Source organism: Trichechus manatus, unplaced genomic scaffold (assembly GCF_000243295.1).
Source record: "Trichechus manatus latirostris isolate Lorelei unplaced genomic scaffold, TriManLat1.0 scaffold00106, whole genome shotgun sequence".
Lineage (NCBI taxonomy): Eukaryota > Metazoa > Chordata > Mammalia > Sirenia > Trichechidae > Trichechus > Trichechus manatus.
Genome location: NW_004444042.1, coordinates 9,830,725 through 9,853,560, shown reverse-complemented (window position 1 = coordinate 9,853,560; position 22,836 = coordinate 9,830,725). Strand labels below are relative to the sequence as shown.

Genomic DNA, 22,836 nt, shown 5'->3' with positions numbered 1-22,836 from the left:
TTTTTGCAGATGGACATCCAGTTTTGCCAGCACCATTTGTTAAAAAGATGGTGTTTTCCCCTTTTGATGGACTTTGGGCCTTTGTTGAAGATCAGTTGACCGTAGATGAATGGAGTCACATCTGGGTTCTCAGTTCTGTTCTATTGGTCAGTGTATCTGTTGTTGTACGAGTACCAGGCTGTTTTGTCTACTGTAGCTGTATAGTAGGTTCTGTGGTTAGGTAGTGGGAGTCCTCCTACTGTATTATTATTCTTCAGTTGTGCTTTACTTATCCGGGGCCTCATCCCTTTCCATATAAAGTTAATGATTAGTTTTTCCATCTCTTTAAAAAATGCTGGTAGTATTTGGTTCGGGATTGCGTTGTATTTGTAGATTGCTTTGGGTAGAATTGACATTTTCACAGTGTGTTGAGTCTGCTTATCCATGAGCATGGTATGTTTTTCCATTTACGTAGTTCTCTTTTGGTTTCTTGCAGTAGTGTTTTGTAGTTTTCTTTGAATAGGTCTTTTACATCCCTGGTTAGATTTATTCCTAAGTATTTTATTTTTTAAGGGGCTATTATAAATAATATTGTTTTCCTGATTTCCTTTTTGTCATTCTCTGTTGGTGTATAGGAATCCAACTGATTTTTATATGTTTTTCTTATATCCTGCTACTCTGCTAAATCTTTCTATTAGTTCCAGTAGTTTTCTCATGGAGTCTTTTTGGTTTTCTACGTATAGTATCATATCATCCGCAAGTAGGGACAGTTTTGCTTCTTCGTTACCAATTTGGATGCCCTTTATTTCTTTTTCTTGCCTTATTGCTCTAGCTAGGACTTCAGAACAGTGTTAAAAAGGAGTGGTGATAAAGGCATCCTAGTCTTGTTCCTGTTCTCCAGGGGAATTTTTTCAGCCTTTCTCTATTAGGAATGATGTTGGCTGTTGTTTTTGTGTAGATGCCATTTATTTTGTTGAGAAATTTCCCTTCTATACCTATTTTATTGAGAGTTGTTATCAGGAATGGGTGTTGGTCTTTGTCGAATGCCTTTTCTGCATCGACTGAGATGATCATGTGATTCTTTTATTTATGTAGTGGTTTACGTCGATTGATTTTCTAATGTGGAAACATCCATCCATACCTGGTATGAATCCCATTTGGTTGTGGTGTATTTTTTTTTATATGGTGCTGGATTCTATTGTCTAGAATTTTGTCAAGAATTTTTGCAACTATATTCATGAGAGGTATTGGTGTGTAATTTTCCTTTTTGTGGTGTCTTTACCTGGTTTGAGTATCAGGGTTACGCTGGCTTCATAGAATGAATTTGGAAGTATCCCTTCCTTTTCTATGTTCTGATATAGTTTGAGTAGTACTGGTGTAAGCTCTTCTCTGAATTTTTGGTAGAATTCTCAGTGAAGCCATATTGGCCAGGGCCTTTTTTTTGTTGTTGGGAGTTTTTTATTTTTTTTATTTTTTTTTATTTTTTCAGTCTCTTGTCTTGTTAAGTGTCTGTTCAAATTTTCAACTTCCATTTGAGTTGTTTTGGATAGGTAATGTGTTTCTAGAAATTTTTCCATTTCCTCTGTATTTTCAAATTTGTTATAGTTTTTCGTAGTACTCTGTTATGGTCCTTTTTATTTCAGTTGTGTGTGTTGTAATGTCCCCCATTTTATTTCCTGTTTGGGTTATTTGTGTCCTCTCCTCTTTTTCTTTTGTCGGTTTGGCCAGAGGTTTGTCGATTTTGTTGATCCTTTCAAAGAACCAACTTTTGGTTTTGTTGATTCTTTCTATTGTTTTTTCTATTCTCTATTTTACTTATTTCTGCTCTGATCTTTATAATTTCCTTTCTTCTGGTGGCTGTGGGCTTCTTTTGCTGTTCTCTTTCTATTTGTTTGAGTTGTGTACTAATGTTTTGATTTTTATCCCTTTCATTTTTTTTGATGTGTGTGTCTGTTGCTATAAATTGACCTCAGGGCACTGCCTTTGTCACCTGTTTCCCATAGGTTTTAGTATGATATGTTTTCATTCTCATTTGATTCTAGGAATTTTTTGCTTCCATCTTTGATTTCTTCTGTTACCCAGTAGTTTTTAAACAGGGTGTTATTCAGTTTCCACGTATTTGATTTTTTTTTCCTTTCTCTTTCTGTTGTTAATTTCTACTTTGATGGCATTGTGATCAGAGAAGATGCTTTGTATTATTTCAGCATTTTGGATTTTGTTGAGGGTTGCTTTGTGGTCTAAGATGTGGTCTATTTTAGAGAACATTCCATGTGCCCTGGAAAAGAATTTGTACTTCGCAGCTTTTGGGTGGAGTGTTCTGTATATGTCTGTGAGTTCAAGTTGGCTGATTGTAGCCTTTAGATCTTCTGTATTTTTTTCAGTTTCTTTTTAAATGTTCTGTCCTTTATCGAGAGTGGTGTGTTGAAGTCTCCTACTATTATTGTGGAACTGTCCTTTTCTCTTTTCAGTGCTGTTAGAGTTTCTTTTATGTATTTTGGAGCCCTGTCAGTGAGTGCATAGATATTTATTATGGTTATGTCTTCATGATGGATCTTCCTTTTAATCATTATTTAGTACTATTCTTCGTCTTTATGGTGGATTTTATTTTAAATTCTATTTTATCTGAGATTAGTATTGCCACTCCTGCTTTTCTTTGGTAGCTGTTTGCTTGATATATTTTTTTTCCATCCTTTGATTTTTAATAAATTTACGTCTTTGTTTCTAAGGTGCGTCTCTTGTAGACAGCATATTGATGGATCCTGTTTTTTAATCCATTCTGTCACTCTTTCTCTTTATGGGAGCAGTTAGACCATTTATGTTCACTGTAATTATTGATAGGTGTGAGTTTATTGCTGTCATTTTGTAGTGCTTTTTTGTGTGTGTTGCTGACATTTTCTTCGTTTGTCTGATGCTTCTGTGCTGAATTCCTTTTGTTTGTGGATTTTTTAAAAAAAATTTCTTTGATTTTTGTAGATTTTGTGTTACTAGAGACTTTGTTTTTCACTTTATTTTGATGAGTGGGTTTGTTAACTTTCTTTGTGGTTACCTTGGAATTCACCCTTATCTTCCTAAGTTTATACCAGTCTTTTATTACTTGGTATCGCCTTGCCTTCCTGTCCATTTGAAAGTTCAATACCTACACCATTTATTCCCTCTTTTATTGTTTTGATGTTGTTAATCAATTACTGATTAATCTCTTTGGTTCCCTGTTGTAAATCTTTTAGTTTTATTTTATCCTTGTGAGTTTATTACCTAGGTTAGTATCTGGCTAATGTGATCTTGCATCCTAGATTCAGGCTGTTATTGGTTCTCTAACTGAAGGACTCCCTTTTATAATTCTTGTAAATTGGTTTGGTTTTTACATATTCCCTTAATTTCTGTTTATCTGGAAATGTTCTAATTTCACCATCATTTTTGAGTGAGAAGTTTGCAGCATATATTATTCTTGGCTGGAATTTTTTTTTTCTTTCAAGGTATTATATATGTCATCCCATTGCCTTCTTGCCTGCATGGCTTCTGCCGAGTAATCAGAGCTTAGTCTGATTGTTTCCCCTCTGTGTGTGACTTTTCGTTTTTCTTGAGCTGCTCTCTGGATTCTTTCTTTGTCTTTGGTTTTAGTGAAAGTGACTATGATATGCCTTGGTGATTTTCTCTTGGGGTCTATCCTATATGGGGTTCATTGAGCTTCTTGGATGGTCAGCTTCTCATCTTTCATGATATTAAGGAAGTTTTCTGTCAGCAATTCTTCAATGATTCTCTCTGTGTTTTCTGTTTTCTCCCCCTGTTCTGGAACTCTGATCACTAGCAGATTTTTGCTTTTAATTGTATCCCACATAGCTGTCAGGGTTTCTTCATTTTTTTTTCATTCTTTTCTCTAATTTTTCCTCAAACAAAGTGTTATCAAAGGATTTGTCTTCAGTTTCACTGATCCTGTCTTCCATTGTTTCAAACCTGCTCCTCAGACCTTCTGTGAGACTGTCCGTTTCTGAAATCTTGTTGTTTATCTTTTGGATTCCTAATTGCTGTTTCTGTATGATTTCTAGATATGAGTTTATTTTGACATTTTTTTCCTGTATTTTCCTGAATTCTTCCATTGATTTGTCTTTTCCATGATTTTATCTATTTTTTCTTCATTTTTGTTTGCTATTTCCTTCATCTCTTTGGATAGCCCTGCATGTTAGAGATTTCAGTTTCTTATCAGTGCCTTTTCTTCTGGTGGAAGATCATCTGGTGTTTTATTTTGGACTCCTACTGGCACCATCCTGTCCTTTTTTAAAAAATATTTTGATATTGTCTGCTGTCTGTGGGACATTTAGTAATTATTTTCCTCATTTATTGATTGTAGATTTCTTTATTTTATCCTGCTTTTTTATTTTATTTGGTTATGTTTGAGCAGATAGGCTGGGCATTCTTTCTTGTTTGCTTTTCTGTGGGCATGATACTTCTCACCTGTTATCTAATGGGCAGGGCCTGTAGCTCATCTGTGGTGCAGCAGGGCAGGTCCAGTGGAGGGAGAGGGACAAGACGGGTCATTTGAGACACACACTGGGGCCGACATGGCTGGGCAGGGGGAGAAGTGTAGGGCATGTTCTGGTAGACTGTGACTGTACCGTTTAGGGGTGCGATGCTCAGCCTATGGTACTGATAGGCAGGAGGGAAGGGGAAGGATGTGATGTGTGGAGCTAAGTGGGTGTGAGAAAGAAGAGAAAGAGGAGAAAAAGAAGCCAAAATAAAAGTACTGAAGGAGCCTGCCGTTGGATTGGCCCAGACCCGGGAAGCCATGTACCAGTGGCTTTCTTGCTGGGTATGGCATAAGCCGTCAAGAAGGGACAGGTATGGCTCATGCAGTTAGGTGGGCAGGAGAAAGGAAAAGAAGGAAGAGAGAGAGAGAGAGATAAGAAACTTGATAAAATAAAAAGAAAAAGGCACACGTGGCCGGGTGGTCAGTCGAAAGGAAAGGAAAAAGGTTGAGCGAGTCAAGAAACCAAGGGGTGGAGAAGATGCTAGGTGAGTGGGAGGAGGGAAGGGAATAAAGGTAGAGAGAGAAAACAAGAAAAAAAAGCCCCAAGGGATCCTACTGGAAGTGGGTTCCCAGCCGAGCAGTTCTGCACAGCCCGTCAAGGTGGAGTGGAGATGACTCATGGTGCCAGGTGTCCGGGAGAAAGGAGAGGAGGTAGAAGAGTGAAGAAACCAAGAAAAGAAAAAAAAAAAGCTTCGAGGGAGCCCTCTGGTTTGGTTGCGCGGACCAGTGAAGGGGCTTCCTTGCCAAACAGCACTATACAGCATGTCTAGAAGGAGCAGAGATGGTATACAGAACTAGGTGGCCAAAAGAAGAGAAAGGAAGGATGATAGAGAGAAACAAGAAACCGAGAAAAGAATCGGAAAAGAAACCCCAAGGGAGCCCACTGGCTTGGTGGCATGGACCAGGGTAGGTGGCTCCCCAGCTGAGTGGCACTGCATAGCCTGTCTAGAAGGAGTGGAGATGGCACACAACACCAGGCATTTGGGAGAAAGGAAAAGAAGGAAGGTAGAGAGAGACAAGACACTGAGAAGGAAGAAAAACAAACAGAAAGCCCCCAGGGAACCCACTGGCGTGGCGGCACAGACCAGGGAACTGGCTTACCAGCCTAGTGGCACTGCACAGCCTGTCAAGAAGGAGTGGAGATGGCACACGGAGCCAGGTGTTTGAGAGGAAGGAGGTGAGAGAGAGAATAAACCAAAAGAAGCCAAGAAGAAAAAAAGAAAAAAAAAAAAAACAGCAACAAAAAAATGGCACTGAAGGAGCCAGCTGGTGTGGGTGGGGCAAATCCAAGCAGTATGGAGCTGGCGTCTCCCCAGCTAAGTGACAGTGGCCTACTTGGAAAGCAGCAGAGTCCCAGCAGGGGAATAAAGGATGGGGGTGGGAAAGCCTGTATCGCTGGTTACCAGGTGCTCTATCTCTGGCTGGGAGCTCCGTGAAACTGCCTTTCCATACTCCGTGCCTGCTTTTCTTGGTGGCTGAGGGGTCCAAGATGGTGAATCTGTGCTATGTTAGCTGATAGGGGACCTCTACCCTGTAGCTCTCCTCACTCTCTGTTCTCTGTCAGTTTCTTATTCTATTCAGTGCTTGGTTGAGTTCTTTATCCCTTCATTTGACGCTTAAGGTTCCAGGATTGACATTTGTCTCTGTTTTACTTAGTTTTTTGGGTCTTTGCTGTGGAGAGATGGAATGGTACTTCTGTCTTTAGTGCCATGTTGGCTCTGCCCCATGATCTTTTTATTTTTAATTTCTCCATTTTTGATCCTGCAGTCTGTTCTTTTCATCCTGCACCATTTTGTCTCACAACTTCCATAAAATTAATCTTTCTCCTCCATCTCATCACATTCCTGTACTTTTGGACACGTAAACTCTTTATTGATGTTTAGACCTCTTTTCACCTCATTAATTAATTACTTCATCTGTTAAATAAGGAAGTGGTTCTGCATCTTTTGAGCTTTAACAGTGTTAGAAATGGTCTAATAACAAGCCCCTTAAATATCTAACATTAAGCTGTATTCATTAGATGGGCTATTATGATACCACTTAAAATTTATTTAGGAAAAGTTTTTAATAATGCAGAAAAACACTGTGAGAAGAGGCTACAGTAGTGTACATACAGCAAGATCTCAGCTATGTATTACAACATGTCTTAGTTTCTTGGTTTTGTCCCAGACATTTACCGAGTGTTGACTCCAGTGCTAGGCACTACAGAGTAAGATGGAAAGGCAGGGACCTAAGCCAAACAAAAACTAGTAAAGATGCAAGCCAGTTATCAGTTGCCATTGAGTCGATTCCAACTCATCTGGACCCCATGTGTGTCAGAGTAGAACTACTCCATAGGGTTTTCAATGGCTGATTTTTCATAAGTAGTTCACCAGGACTTTCTTCTGAGGCACTTCAGGTGTACTCAAACCTCCAACATTTTGGTTAGCAGCTGTCATGGATTGAATTGTGTCCCCCCAAAAATGTGTGTAGCAACTTGGCTAGGTAATGATTCCCAGTATTGTATGATTGTGTTATCTGATGTGATTTCCTTATGTGTTGTAACTCTATCACTATGATGAGAGTGGCCAATACCTAGAGTCTGGAGGCAGGGCTATTGTGTAAATTGTCTCAGAGAACAGAATATTATTTTCAAAGCCTTGATGGCTAACGTAATGTGTTCTGCCGACTTGTTTGGTGCCTGTTATGCCTTCTTTCCCTGCAGTTTCTCCCATGTGTAATGGAAGTGTGTATCTTGTGCCTGTTCTGCCATTGTACCTTTGGAAGCAGATAACTTGTATTCTAGATTTCACAGATGAAGAGGAATTTTTGGATTTTGGACTTGGAGTTAAGACTTTTGTTGTGGTATGATGAGATGAATGTTTTGCATGTTGCAAGGATGTGATTGTTTTTGGGGCCAGTGGGTGGAATGTCACGGATTGAATTGCATCCCCCCAAAAATGTGTGTAGCAACTTGGCTACGTCATGATTCCCGGTATTGTACGATTGTGTTATCTGATGTGATTTCCTTATGTATTGTAAAGTCTATCACTATGATGAGATTATATGTGATCTCCTTATGTGTTGTAAATTCTGTTACTGTGATGAGGTTATACTGATGAAGTTAACAAGATTAGATAGTGTATTAATGCAATCTCTTTTGAGACATAAAAGAGAGAAGTGAGCAGAGACACAGGGGGACCTCACACTACCAAGAAAGCAGCTGGGAATGGAGTGCGTCCTTTGGACCTGAGGTTCCTGCATTGAGATACTCCCAGACCAAGGGGAGACTGATGCATCACAAGGACCTTTCTCTGCAGCCAACAGAGAGAGAAAGCCTTCTCCTGGAGCTGACACCCTTAATTTGGACTTGTAGCCTACTGGACTGTGAGAGAATAAACTTCTCTTTGCTAAATCCATCCACTCGTGGTATTTCTGTTAGAACAGCACTAGATGACTAAGACAGCCGCCAAGCATGTTAACTGTTTATGCCACTCAGGGACTCCAAATATGTAAAAACCAAAACCAAACCTGTTGCCATTGAGTCGTTTCTGACTCATAGTGACCCTGTAGGTCAGAGTAGAACTGCCCTATAGGGTTTCCATGGAGTGGCTGGTGGATTCAAACTGCCAGCCTTTTGGTTAGCAGCCTGAGCTCTAAACCACTGCACCACCAGGACTTCTCAAATATGGAAGGCATCAGAAAATAAATACCAAAAGAGTAGTGCAGACAGATGCTGTAGTGGCTGGGGGAGAGAGATCTCCATTTGGGCCAGGTAGGTGGGAATGCCCAGATGACGTTCATAGTCTGTTCATGCCAGGATAAAAGCTTAGGTCTAGATTCTGTATGGACTCATTTGGGATAAGAGAAAATTGCCACTGTTGACTTGAGGTAGTGTAGAGTACTGGGTTTCCTAGACTAGGAAAATGAAGACTTGAGTTAAATCCCAGCTCCAGCATTGATTTGATCTATGACCTTGAGCAACCCATTTGATGCTGTGATCCTTAGTTGCCTTTCTTTGTCATTGTTACTTTTGTTAGGCCAGAGGATCAAAGTTATGTATGTCCAGAGACATAATGCTATCTGTGCCAGCCTCAGATATTGTTGTGAGAGTCAGTTGAGATATACTGAATGTGAATGCATCAAAAGGCATGTCAGTTTATTTAGATCTCATGTATTTATAATTTTTGTAATTTAACAGGATCAGAATTCCATACTTGTTGTATGTACTGCCTGACAGAATGGACTCTGATTGATGCCTGTGATTTTGAAGGCCTTTTTAGGTCCAGAAAATGTTGCTAGGATGTGTGTTGAATGAGGTACTAGAGCATAGACCCTGGGAAAAAACCATGGGTTGGTTGTTTTGAGGGGAGGAAGAGGAGAAATATTGGGCATCTGGAAACCTTAGAAAGGTAAAGAACTTGAATGAATATGTCATTGGACTCAGCAATTCTACTGGGAATTTATCTTGTAGATATTCTTGGCAGGTGGGCAGTATGATGTGTTTTACTTATTTCAGCATGGTTTGTAATAGCAAATGTTGGAAGCAACCTAAAAATCCATCAGTGGTTAAGAAAATTAAATAAAATATTGTACAACCATATAATGGAATATTCTGCAGCTATAAAAAATGAATGCTGAAGCAGTCATCTTCAAGATAATATTCCTGTGTGGAAAAGCAAGGTCTAGTACAGTGCTGGAATACACTATCTTTTGTGTAAAAAGGGAGACAATTAAGAATGTATCTGTATTGTTGCTTGTATGGGCATAAAGAAACACTGGAAGGGTATACTTGAAACTGATAGTAGTGTTCACCTGGGGGTAGTGTGGTGGGCCACCAGTTGTCTTTGTTTGTCATACTGCGGTGGCTTTCATGTTGCTGTGATGAAGCTGTGCCACCGGTATTTCAAATACCAGCAGGGTTACCTGTGGTAGACAGGCTTCCGTGGAGCTTCTACACTAAGACAGACTAAAAAGGACCTGGCAGTCCACTGTCAAAAAAGATTGGCCAGTGAAAACCTTATGGATAGCAGTGGAACACTGTCTGATAAAGTGCTGGAATATGAGCCCCTCAGGCTGGAAGGCACTCAAAATACGACTGAGGAAGAGCTGCCTCCCTCCTCAAAGTAGAGTCAACCTTAATGATGTGGATGGCATAGAGCTTTTGAGACCTTCATTAGCTGGTGTAAATGACTCAAAATGAGAAGAAACAGCTGCATGGTAATGGGAACATGGAATGTGCGAAATATGAATCATGGAAAATTGGAAGTCGTGATAAATGAAATGGAACACATTAGCATTGGTATCCTAGGCATTAGTGAGGTGAAATGGGCTGGTATTGGCCATTTTGAATCAGATAATCATATGGTCTACTCTGCTGGGAATGACAGATTGAAGGAGTGGCATCACATTCATTGTCCAAAAGAACATTTCAAGATCTATCCTAAAGTACAACTCTGTCAGTGATAAGACAATATCCATACACCTACAAGGAAGACCAGTTAATACAACTATTATTCAAATTTACCCACCAACCACTAATGCCAAAGATGAGGAAATTGAAGACTTTTACCAACTTCTGCAGTCTGAAAATGATCAAACATGCAATCAAGATGCATTGGTAATTACTGGTGATTGGAATGCGAAAGCTGGAAACAGAAGAAGGATCAGTAGTTGCAAAACATGGCCTTGGTGATAGAAATGACGCCAGAGATTGCATAATAGAATTTTGCAAGACCAACGACTTGTTCATCAGAAATAACTTTTCTCCATAACGTAAATGGTAACTATACATGTGGACCTTGGTTGATGGAGTACACAGGAATCAAATTGACTATATCTGTGGAAAGAAACAATGGAGAAGCTCAATATCATCAGTCAGAATAAGGCCGGGGACCGACTGCAGAACAGACCATCAATTGCTCATATGAAAGTTCAGGTTGAGGCTGAAGAAAATTAAAACAAGTACATGAAATCCAAAGTAGGACCTTGAGTATATCCCACCTGAATTTAAAGACTATCTCAAGAAAAGATTTGATGCATTGAACACTAATGACTGAACTAAATGAGTTGTGGGATGACTTCAAGCATATCATAGATGAAGAAAGCAAGAGGTCTTTAAAAAGACAGAAAAGAAAGAAGAGACCAAAATGGATATCCAAAGAGACTCTGAAACTTGATCTTGAATGTAGAATAGCTAAAGTGAACAGAAGAAATGATGAAGTAAAAGAGCTGAACAGAAGATTTCAAAGGGCGTCTCCAGAAGACAAAGTAAAGTATTATAATGAAATGTGCAAAGACCTGGAGTTAACCAAAAGGGAAGAACACGTTCAGCAATTCTCAAGCTAAAAGAACTGAAGAAGAAATTCAAGCCTTGATTTGCAATATTGAAGGATTCTATGGACAAAACATTTCATTTTACTTGAATCTACAATCAGTGCCCATGGAAGCAGCAGCCAGTAAATCAAATGATGCATTGCATTGGGAAAATCTGCTGCAAAAGACCTCCTTAAAGTGTTAAAAAGCAAGGATGTCACATTAAGAACTAAGGTGCGCCTGACCCAGCCATGGTGTTTTCAGTCACCTCATACGCATGCGAAAGCTGGATAATGAATAAGAAAGACCGAAGAAGAACGGCTGCCTTTGAATTATGGTGTCCATGAAGAATATTGACTATACCATGGACTGGCAGAAGAACGAACAAATCTGTCTTGGAAGAAGTACAAGATGGCAAGACTTTGTCTCACCTACTGCGGACATCTTATCAGGAGGGACCAGTCCCTGGAGAAGGACATCATGCTTGGTAAAGTAGTGAGTCAGTGAAAAAGAGGAAGACTCAACGAGATTGGTTGACACAGTGACTGCAACAATGGGCTCAAGCATAAAAATGATTGTGAAGATGCTGCAAGACCAGGTAGTGTTTTGTACTGTTGTACATAGGATTGTTATGAGTTGGAACCGATTTGATGGCACCTAACAACATGGGCAAAAGATGGAATGATGCAGAAAGCATCAAGGGAAGATGGAAGGAATACACAGTTACTGTATCAAAAAGAGTCAGTGGTCAACCATTTCAAGAGGTAGCATATGATCAGGAACCGATGGTTCTGAAATAAGAAGTCCAGCCTGCACTGAAGGCACTGGCAAAAGCAAAGCTCCAGGAATTGACCGAATACCAGTTGAGATGTTTCAACGAACGGATGCAACACTAGAAGTGCTCACTCGTCTGTGCCAAGAAATTTGGAAGACAGCTACCTGGCCAACTGACTGGAAGAGATCCATGTATGTGCCCATTCTAAAGAAAAGTGATACACAGAATGTGGAAATTATCAAACAATATCATTAATATCACATGCAAGTAAAATTTCCCTGAAGATAGTTCAAAAATGGTTGCAGCAGCACATTGAAAGGGAACTGCCAGAAATTCAAGCCGGATTCAGAAGAGGATGTGGAACAAGGTGTATCACTGCTGATTTTAGATAGATCTTGGCTGAAAGCAGAGAATACCAGAAAGATGTTTACCCATGTTTTATTGAGTATGCAAAGACATTTGAGTGTGTGAATCATAGCAAAGTATATGGATAACATTGGGAAGAATGGGAATTTCAGAACACTTAATTGTGCTCATGTGGAATCTGTACATAGACCGAGAGGCGGTTGTTTGAACAGAACAAGGAGATACTGCATGATTTAAAATTAGGAAGGGTTTGCATCAGGGTTGTATCCTTTCACCATACTTATTCAGTCTGTGTGCTTAGCAAATAATCCAAGACTCTGGACTATATGAAGAAGAACACGGCATCAGGATTGGAAGAAGATGTTAACAACCTGCGATATACAGATGACACAACTTTACTTGCTGAAAGTAAAGAGGATTTGAAGCACTTACTGATGAAGATCAAAGACTTCAGTTTGGATTACATACACCTCGATACAAAGAAAACAAAAATCCTCAAAACTGGATCAGTAAGCAACATCATGATAAACAGAAAGTTTTGAAGTTGTGAGGGATTTCATTTCACTTGGATCCACAATCAATGCCCATGGAAGCAGCAGTCAAGAAATCAAACTATGTACTGCATTGAGAAGATCTTCTGCAAAAGACCTCTTTCAGGTGTTAAAAGGCAAAGATGTCACTTTGAGAACTAAGGTGTGCCTGACCAAAGCCATGGTATTTTCAGTCACCTCTTATGCATGTGAAAGCTGGACTATTAATAAGGAAGACTGAGGAAGAATTGATGCCTCTGATTTATGGTGTTGGCAAAGAATATTGAATATACCATGGACTGCCAGAAGAATGAACAAATCTGTCTTGGAAGAAGTACAGCCAGAATGCTCCTTAGAAGTAAGGATCACAAGACTTCGTTTCATTTACTTTGGACATGCTGTCTGGAGGGACCATTCCCTGAAGGACATCATGCTTGGTAAAGTAGAGGGTCAGCGAAAAGAGGAAGACCCTGAAGGAGATAGATTGAAACAGTGGCTGCAACAATGGGCTTAAACATATCAACAATTGTGAGGATGGCGCAGGACTGGGTAGCATTTTGTTCTGTTGCAGACAGGGTTGCTGTGAGTTGGAAGTGAGTAGAATGGTACCTAACAACAACAGCCTTAGAAAGTGTGGTGGGTTGGGAGAGGGGGAATAGATGAAAGAAAAGTAGACCTTTCAGTGTGTGTATGTGTATTTTTGAACCGTGTTAATATTTACCCCAAAAATTAAATTTAAAAGGTTTCTTAAAAAAGGAAAGAAACTTTCTGGAATAGAGAACTGTATAGAGATCAAAGTTTATTAGTGGTTACTAAGGGTGGGTGGGAGGGAGGGGGAAAGGAAGGCACAATGCTTAGTGACACCAAGCTTCTGTTAAGGGTGATAGAAAAATTAAAAACTGTTAATGGTGATTGTTGAACAACATAGTGAAAGTAATTAATATCACTGAACTGTACATGTGAAGGTGGTTGAAATTCCAAATGTTTTCTTACCTATGTATTTACCACAATAAAAAATTATATATATTTTCAAAAAAAAAGAGGAAAGAAACTCTCCCTTTGTATTCTGAAGGCAAGTGAGGTTGCAGGGGACCCGTTGAATAATTCATACATTATCATTAGCTGGTCATATCCATGGAAATTTATTTGGCTAATTGACCATTTGTTTCTCTTAGGTTTATGGTCAAGGTTTAAAAAGAAGTGTTTTAAGCTCACCAGAAAGATGCCTATCATCGGCCGCAAGGTGAGTGGAATGTGGGTACACCCCTTTCTTTCCCTGGGATGATCATACTTTCTTTCTTCTACTTCCTCAATGCACTGTTCTCAGGGCGATTTTGTCCCCATGTCCAGAGGATATTTGACGATGTTTGGAGGCATTTTTGGTTGTCACGCTTGGGGGGTGGACAGAGGCCAGGGATGCTGCTACACATCCTATAATGTACAGGACAGCCACCCACAAGAGAGATTTATCTGGCTTAAAATGTCAACAGTGCCAAGGTTGAGAAACCCTGACAACCCTTTCTCCAACAAATATATTTTGCCAAAGGAGAGATGTGAAGTCTATAAAGGACTAAAAATTTGGAGTTAGAAACTCTGGCAGAAGTAGAGGCAAGGGCCAAGACGGTGGAGTAGTCAGACGCTTCTGGTGGACCCTTTTACAACAAAGACCCGAAAAAACAAGTGATTCGATTATATATGGCAGTCTGGGAGCCCTGAACATCAAAGGCAGAGTTGAGGAACCGGACTGAGTGGCAGGGAGAGGGAGAAATGGTTTGGAAGCAGTGAGGAATTGCCAGGCCTGACCTGGCGGGAGCCTGAGCCCTTCAGGCGTGATCAGCTCAAGGGTGAGCAGTAAGGCAGGCAAGCAGCCGTGCTCAGGAGGTACATTTTCTGCACTGAGAGAGACCTAGCACCAGAGAATCTACTTGGCTACCCAGAACCAGTAAGAAGCAGCCCTTGACGAAAGATAAGTAATTGCGTACGGTCTACCACACGGATCAGAAACACCCCCCGTAGGGAAAAATCTCTCTTCCATTTACCTCCTCACTCTCTGCTCTTTACTGGGTCCCCAACTGGCTTCAGCAATTGCTGAGTCCCCTGGGCCAGAAATAGGATCTGTCACATGCCCGGAGTCATCCTCCCTGCCTTGGAGAATGAACAAATTAACAAACGGGAAAAAATAGACTGCCGGCTCCCTTAAGCCAGGAACCCAGGGTAGGCACAGCTCCTTTGCCTATACACAGGCATAAGGAATCCACAGACCTTGAGTGCCTTTCCCCCTGCATAGACTTGTGTGGGCCCACCTCATCAGCGTAGGCCCTCATTACTGCAGTATAATAGGGTATATACCGGAACTCTAACTTCAACTGTTTCAGCTGTGAAGTGGCAGGTTCTTGACATTTGACACTGCTCTGCCCATTAAGCATGGTCTTCACCTACCCACATTAGGGGCTTGACTCCCAACAAAAAAAAACCCCTGTCCCGGATGGCTTCACTGGAGAATTCTACCAAACTTTCAGAGAAGAGTTAACACCGCCACTACTAAAGGAATATCAGAGCGTAGAAAAGGATGGAATACTCCCAAACTCATTCTATGAAGCCAGCATAACCCTGATACCAAAACCAGGTGAAGACACCACAAAAAAAAGAAAATTACAGACCAGTATCTCTGACGAACACTGATGCAAAAATCCTCAACAAAATTCTAGCCAATAGAATTCAGCAACATATGCAGGGATGGTTCAACATTAGAAAAACAATCAGTGTAATCCATCACATAAATAAAACAAAAGACAAGAACCACATGATCTTATCAATCGATACAGAAAAGGCATTTGACAAAGTCCAACACCTATTCATGGTAAAAACTCTCAACAAAATAGGAATAGAAGGGAAATTCCTCAGTATACTTAAGGGCATTTATACAAAGCCAACAGCCAACATCATCCTAAATGGAGAGACTTACAAAGCATTCCCCTTGAGAACAGGATCCAGACAAGGATGCCTTTTATTACCACTCCTATTCAACATAGTGCTTGAGGTCCTAGCCAGAGCAGTTAGGCTAGAAAAAGAAATAAAGGGCATCCAAATTGATAAGGAACAAGTCCAAGCATCTCTATTTGCAGATGATATGATCTTATACACAGAAAACCCCAAGGAATCCACAAGAAAACTACTGGAACTAATAGAAGATTTCAGCAAAGTTTCAGGATACAAGATAAACATACAAAAATCAGTTGGATTCCTTTACACCAACAAAGAGAACCTCAAAGAGGAAATCACCAAATCAATACCATTTACAATAGCCCCCAAGAAGATAAAATACTTAGGAATAAATCTAACCAGGGTTGTAAAAGATCTATACAAGGAAAACTACAACACACTACTACAAGAAACCAAAAGAGACCTGCGTAAGTGGAAAAACACATCTTGCTCATGGATAGGCATTCTCAACATTGTGAAAATGTCAGTTCTACCCAACGCAATTTGCAGATACAATGCAACCCGATCCAGATGCCATTGGCATTTTTTAATGAGATGGAGAAACAAATCACCAACTTCATATGAAAAGGGAAGAGGGCCCGAATAAGTAAAGCATTACTCAAGAAGAAGAACAAAGTGGGAGGCCTCACACTACCTGATTTTAGAACCTAGTATACCACCACGGTAGTCAAAACAGCCTGGTACTGGTACAACAACAGATACATAGACCAATGGAAGAGAATTGAGAATCCGGACATAAATTCATCCACCTATGAGCAGCTGATATTTGACAAAGGTCCTAAGTCTATTAATTGGGGAAAAGACAGTCTCTTTAACAAATGGTGCTGGCATAACTGGATATCCATCTTCAAAAAACTGAAACAAGACCCATACCTCACACCATGCACAAAAACTAACTCATAATGGGTCAAAGACTTAAATATAAAATCGAAAACAATAAAGATCATGGTAGAAAAAATAGGGACAACACTAGGAGCCCTAATACATGGCATAAACACAATACGAACCATAAGTAACAATGCACAAGTACCAGAAGAGAGACTAGATAAATGTGAGCTCCTAAAAATCAACCACTTATGCTCATCAAAAGACTTCACCAAAAGAGTCAAAAGACAGCCTACAGACTGGGAAAAGAATTTTTGGCTACGGCAAATGCGAGCAGCGTCTGATCTCTGAAATCTACAAGATACTGCAAAACCTCAACAACAAAAAGACAAATAACCCAGTTAGAAAATGGGCATAGGATATGAACAGGCACTTCACCAAAGAAGACATTCAGGTGGCTAACAGACAGATGAAGAAATACTCACGATCATTAGCCATTAGAGAAATAGAGATCAAAACTACAATGAGATATCATCTCACCCCAACAAGGCTAGCATTCATCCCAAAAACACAAAATCATAAATGCTGGAGAGGTTATAGAGAGACTGGAACACTTATACACTGTTGGTGAGAATGTAAAATGGTACAATGACGTCATAAATTGATTTGGTGCTTCCTTAAAAAGGTAGAAATAGAAGTACCATATGATCCAGCTATCCCACTCCTTGGAATATATCCTATAGAAATAAGAGCCGTCACACGAATAGATATATGCACACCCATGTTCATTGCAGCACTGTTCACAATAGCAAAAAGGTGGAAACAACCTAGGTGCCCATCAACGGACAAATGGATAAACAAATTATGGTATACCCACACAATGGAATACCATGCAACGATAAAGAACAACGATGAAGCCGTGAAACATAACATGGAGGAATCTGGAGGTCATTATGCTGAGTGAATTTAGTCAGTCACAGAAGGACAAATATTGTATAAGACCACTATTATAAGAACACAAGAAAAGGTTTAAACACAGAAGAAAACATTCTTTGGTGGTTATGAGGGTGGGGAGGGAGGGTGAGGGTTATTTACTAACTAGATAATAGATAAGAATGATCTTAGGTGAAGGGAAGGACAGCACACACTACAGAGGAAGTCAGCACAACTGTACTAAACCAAAGCTAAGAAGTTTCCCGAATACAATCAAACACTTTGAGGGACAGAGTGGCAGGGGTAGGGGTCTGGGGACCATGCTTTCAGGGGACACCTAGGTCAATTGGCATAACAAAGCTTATTAAGAAAATGTTCTGCATCCTACTTTGGTGAGTGGCGTCTGGGGTCTTAAAAGCTTGCAAGCAGCCATCTGAGATGCATCAATTAGTCCGAACCACCTGGAGTAAAGGAGAATGAAGAACACCAAAGACACAAGGAAAGTATTAGCCTAAGAGACAGAAAGCGCCACATAAACCAGAGACTTCATCAGCCTGAGAGCAGAAGAACTAGATGGTGCCCACCTACCACCAATGGATGTCCTGACAGGGAGAACAACACAGAGTCCCTGATGGAGCAGGAGAAGGGTGGGATGCAGAACTCAAATTCTGGTAAGAAGACCAGACTTAATGGTCTGACTGAGACTGGAGGAAACCCAGAAAGCATGGACCCTGGATTCTCTATCAGCCCAGAGCTAAAACAGTTTCCAAGGCCAACTCATCAGACAGGGATTGGTCTGGACTGTGGGATATAAAGTGATACTCATGAGGAATGTGCCTCTTAGCTCAAGTAGATACATGAGACTAAACAGGCAGCTTCTGTCCAGAGGTGAGACGGAAAGGTAGAGAGGGCTAGGAGCTGGTTGAATGGACATGGGAATCGGGTGGAAAGGAGGAGTGTGCTGTCACAGTATGGGGAGAGCAATTAGAGTCACATAACAATGTATGTATAAATTTTTGTATGGAAAAAAAAAAAAAAAAGAAACCCTGACATAAGCGACATGGTGCTTTGGAGCGGTATTTGGCTGGACTGAATTTAGATATTGACCCAGGGATTGGGTGTGTAGGTAGTTTAGGTCGGGTTGGCAGACTTTCTGTGAGGGCCAGATATGGAACATTTTTGGCTTTATGGCCTCTACTGTCTCTGTCACAGCTTTTAACTCTGCCTTTGTGGAGGGATAGCCGCCATAAGACACTAGGGAAAGGACTGAGTGGCTGTGTTCCACTGAAACTTGTATGTACAAACAAGAAGCTGCTGAAGAGATTTGGCCCCTGGACTGTAGTTTGCTGATTCCAGGTTTAGAAACTTAGAGAGTTAACAGAGCTAGTCTCTTGCTCTTTGCACCTAGCTGTGGTATGTTCCCTTCGCTGGTTCCCCTCTACCCTCCACCCATGCTGAGGATAAGATGTTCGCCTTTGTACTCTCAAGTCTTTATGACAGATGAAGATAAACAGGGCAAGCCGTTGGCAAATTCTGAAGAGGGCAGATGAGTCCTTGGTGTCTCCACTTCCCCTACCCTGCCTGCCCCACAGCTCTCCTCTGGTCTTTCCCAGCCTCATTTGTCCCTGCCTTCAGGTTTGCTTTCACTTTAGGCTTCCAGTTCCCTTTCCTGGCCAAACCGGTAAAATGGCAGTTACCTTTAGTCTTTGACCGAAATCCGTTCAGATCACTGTGCTGACTTGCCCTGAAATATGTACTTTCAGATCCATTTCCTGTAGGGAAATAGGAGTAGAGAAGGGGAATCCGAGTGGATAGTCTTCTGTTTACTCCCCAAATCATATTAAGCCTTAGAAGTAAATCTATTTTAATCCTTCTGGGGTTAAAGGGGGGCAGCGAAGGCATTGTAGAGGATGGAGCATATCCCAAAGGATAGGAGGATTTTTCCTTACAATTTCCCGTATTTTTGCCCTTATCCCTCTCAGTTTTCTTCTTCAGTTCCCAGATTTTGAGACAAATAAATGCTAGGGTTCCAGAACCCATTCCTAAATTTATAAAGTAACAGAATTAGAGACTGGGTAATCACTCTTCATTTTTCAGAAACAGATTCTGAAGCTCATAGACAAAAGTCATTTGGTGTATGTGTGTGTTCCTCTCATTCATTCATTCATTCATTCATGAACACTCATTTATTCAGCACATTTACTGAGCACCTGCTCAGTGTCAGGTACTGTCTGGGTCTGGGGATATCGTGGTAAAGAACACCAAGTCCTTCCTCTCATAGAACATATGTTTTAGTAGGAAAGACAGAAAATAAGTAGACAGATACATAAAGATTTCATTTTGAAATCAGTACTATGAGGAAACTAGAATTGGATAATGTGGTAGAGACTCTGAGGCAAGGATTAAGAGTGGAGAAGTGCAGTGCTGGGCTTTCTCATATACCTTATTATCGTTTTTGTTTGGTTTATTTGATTACAACAGTATAGTCTATGCATGGAAGCCCAGGTTTCATAGTTTGTTCCTGTTGTACGGTTGCTGTTTATGCGGCATGATGATTTATTCACAACTTTAAAAATAACGCTGTGTCCATAGCGTGCCCTGGTGTTGCTGCCATCCTGCCCTTAGACTGTTGCAGACATTTTTTAAGAAGCGGCTTTCCCTGCGGTTTCATTGAGAGCCAGATCTCAGAAGATCTTGTATTCTAATCATCCAGGGCTAGAGATGAGACAATTTAAGTAGTTTTTTTGTTTGTTTGTTTGTTTTTATTGTACTTCAGGTGAAGGTTTACAGAACAAATAGTTTCTCATGAAACAGTAGTACACATATTGTTTTATGATATTGGTTAACAACCCCACAACATGTCAACCCTCTCCCTTCTCAACCTTTTTTTTCTTTTTTTTGGTGAAAATATACGTAGCCAAAGATACACCATTTCAAAAATTTCTACATGCACCATTCAGTGACATTGACTGCGCTCTTCCAGTTGTGCTGCTATTCTCACTATAGATGAAGGTTTACAGAACAAAATAGTTTCTCATTGAACAGTTGGTACACGTTGCCCTATGACAATGGTTAACAACCTCACAACACATCAACGCTATCCTTACTCAACCTTAGGTTCCCTATCACCAGCTTTCCTGTCCCTTATACCTTCTAGTCCTTATCCCTGGACTGCTGTGCCTCATTAGTCCCATTTGGTTTCACAGGGCTGTCCACTCCCCGGCTGAACGGTGAACCTCGGAAGTGACTTCACCGCTGAGCTGAAAGGGTGTCTGGGGGCCATACTCTTGGGGTTTCTCCAGCCTCCTTTAGGCCGGTAAATCTGGTCTTTTTTTTTTTGTGCGATTTAAATAGTTTGGAGTGAGATCTTGGGCATCAAACTTCAGTAAATATATTGCTGAAAACATATCACTGTAACGGACACAAAGTGTAATGTGTAACCAAATTCTAAACCTACCCATTAAAATTTCTTTTATCACAAATAGCAGCCCGTGTCATTCAACCTCTTTACCCTACTCTATTTTTTTTCCCTCAGTGTTTTTCATTACAGGCAATCCCTGAGTTACAAATATCCAACTTACATACAGCCTGTAGTTATGAACCAACCCCTGTGAAGCCTATTATATAAAAAATTTGAGGTATATACAATGGTTTGTAATAACAAACGGGTGTTACTTTGAGACGTGCATCGAAACATTGTTTTTATTATTACTGTGGTATTATGTTAAAGATGTTTTAGTGCATCAAGAAATGTTTCTTTAATGTTTTTTATGCATAGAAAGGCGGACTATACACCTACTCCTCCCTTATCGACTGTCTAGTTGTCTGACATTTCGCATTGATGACAGTAGTAAAATATCTACTATCCGACTATTTTGTGCATTAATGATGTACGTCTGGCAGTAACACTTGCATGACCAGTGGGACATACAGCACCCACCTACATTTTCTGCCTCTCGGATCTAGAGGAACATATGTGTCCCACATAATATTTTGTGATCTGATGTGGTCATCCTCCATTTTCACAGAATGCCGATTGTTGCATAGTGACCTATTCTTTAACAACATGTTGATAAGTTGAGGAGTGGGTGTATACTATATACTAAGGCAGACATTTGACTAACTGACGTTAGATATAAACTGTGCGTATTTATTCTGACTTATGTATAAATTCAACTTAGGGACAGAACTCCTTCATAATCCAGGGACTGTGTGTACTTGATATTTATTTTCTGTCTCCCTTGCTAACAATAAGATTCATGAGAATAAGCGTTCTGTTTGTTTTGTTCACTGTGTAGTTCTTAGTAGTAGCTCAACAGATATTTGGTGAGTGAGTGAATGAATGAAAGAAAGGAAGAAAGAAAATGGCTCAGAAGCTATGGCTATGAGGATGGTAAATAAATAATCATAACTGATAAATTCCATAGCAGAAAGGACCTTAGTTCCACCAAGCAGTTTAGTGTCAGACGGCCGAAGCAGTGAGCAACTTGAGATATAATGCAGTCTTCCTGGCAGTTCTTAAAATGCCTCGTGCTTATACATAGGGAGTTGTGTAGGCCCTCCAAATGCTTGGCGTTGAAGGAGCTCATCACTTGCACAAGAATCAGAATCCCTTTTACTGTAGCTTGGCCTGTTTGCTGGCTATTATTGATGGCTCTCCTTTAGCACACTGTAGCTGCTGCCAGGGCAGGAACAAGGTCCAAATACTGTCTTCAGAGAAGTGCTGACTTCAGCAGATGCAAACCCAGTAATGCAATGGTGATGTCAACATGGCAGAGAAAAGGGGTGTGGGGAAGTTGAGTGTATCTTTGACCTTTGAAAAGGAAGTTGGCTTTTCAAAAAGAGGCTGTTGCATATGCGAGAAAATAGGTGAACAGTCAAAATATCACCACAGCTCTCTAAGAAGAAATACCCTCTTAGCTCTGCATCCCCTGTGCTGTGCCCGGTGTTGAGGACTTGATGGATATCATACTGGTTCTTCTGCTCACCGTACTGTATTCTGCCATCTCCTGGTTAACTCTGTCTTTCTTGCCTTTGGAGATCCAAGAGAAATTGAACAAGGCCAAGGATGACATCAATAAGAACATGTCATTCCTGAAAGTGGACAAGGAGTATGTGAAAGCTCTGCCATCCCAGGGTCTGAGCTCGTCTGCCGTTCTGGAGAAGCTCAAGGAGTACAGCTCGATGGGTATGTTCTCACAGTGCGCGTGGTATCTACTTCCTCGCAACGTCATTTAACATTTGCACAGGTTAAGAATGGCTTGCCCCTGGTACTTATGCATTCAGGGGCTCACTTTCTGTTTCAGAGTCTGAATTTCATATTTAAAAAATTTTATTTAGATTCATCCTCATCTGTAAAGCAAGGAAATTTCACAGACGGTGGAACTCAGCTCCATTTCCTTTTGTAAGCATGGCTAAAACATATTTGTGTTTCTTAAAAGTGAATATACGTAATACAAATGAAATACAAATTCATTGTAGAAATTGTGAAACTTTACATAAAAGCACAAAAGACAATAAAAAGTCAGTATAGTTCCGTCGTCAAAAGATATACAGATGATGCATACACACACACACACACACACACACACACACACACACACACACAC

At 40.4% G+C, this 22,836-nt stretch overlaps 1 protein-coding gene across 7 annotated transcripts in view; it reads left to right on the top strand.

Moving 5' to 3' along the window:
* Window positions 1-22,836, top strand: part of SGPL1 (sphingosine-1-phosphate lyase 1) — a 134,118-nt gene that overhangs the window by 84,755 nt on the left and 26,527 nt on the right. For all 7 annotated transcript variants that reach the window (XM_023737718.1, XM_023737720.1, XM_023737719.1 and 4 more), the window contains 2 exons: window positions 13,642-13,709; window positions 22,268-22,415. In XM_023737718.1, coding sequence (XP_023593486.1) covers window positions 13,642-13,709; window positions 22,268-22,415 — 216 coding nt within the window. The remainder of the gene's footprint in view (window positions 1-13,641; window positions 13,710-22,267; window positions 22,416-22,836) is intronic.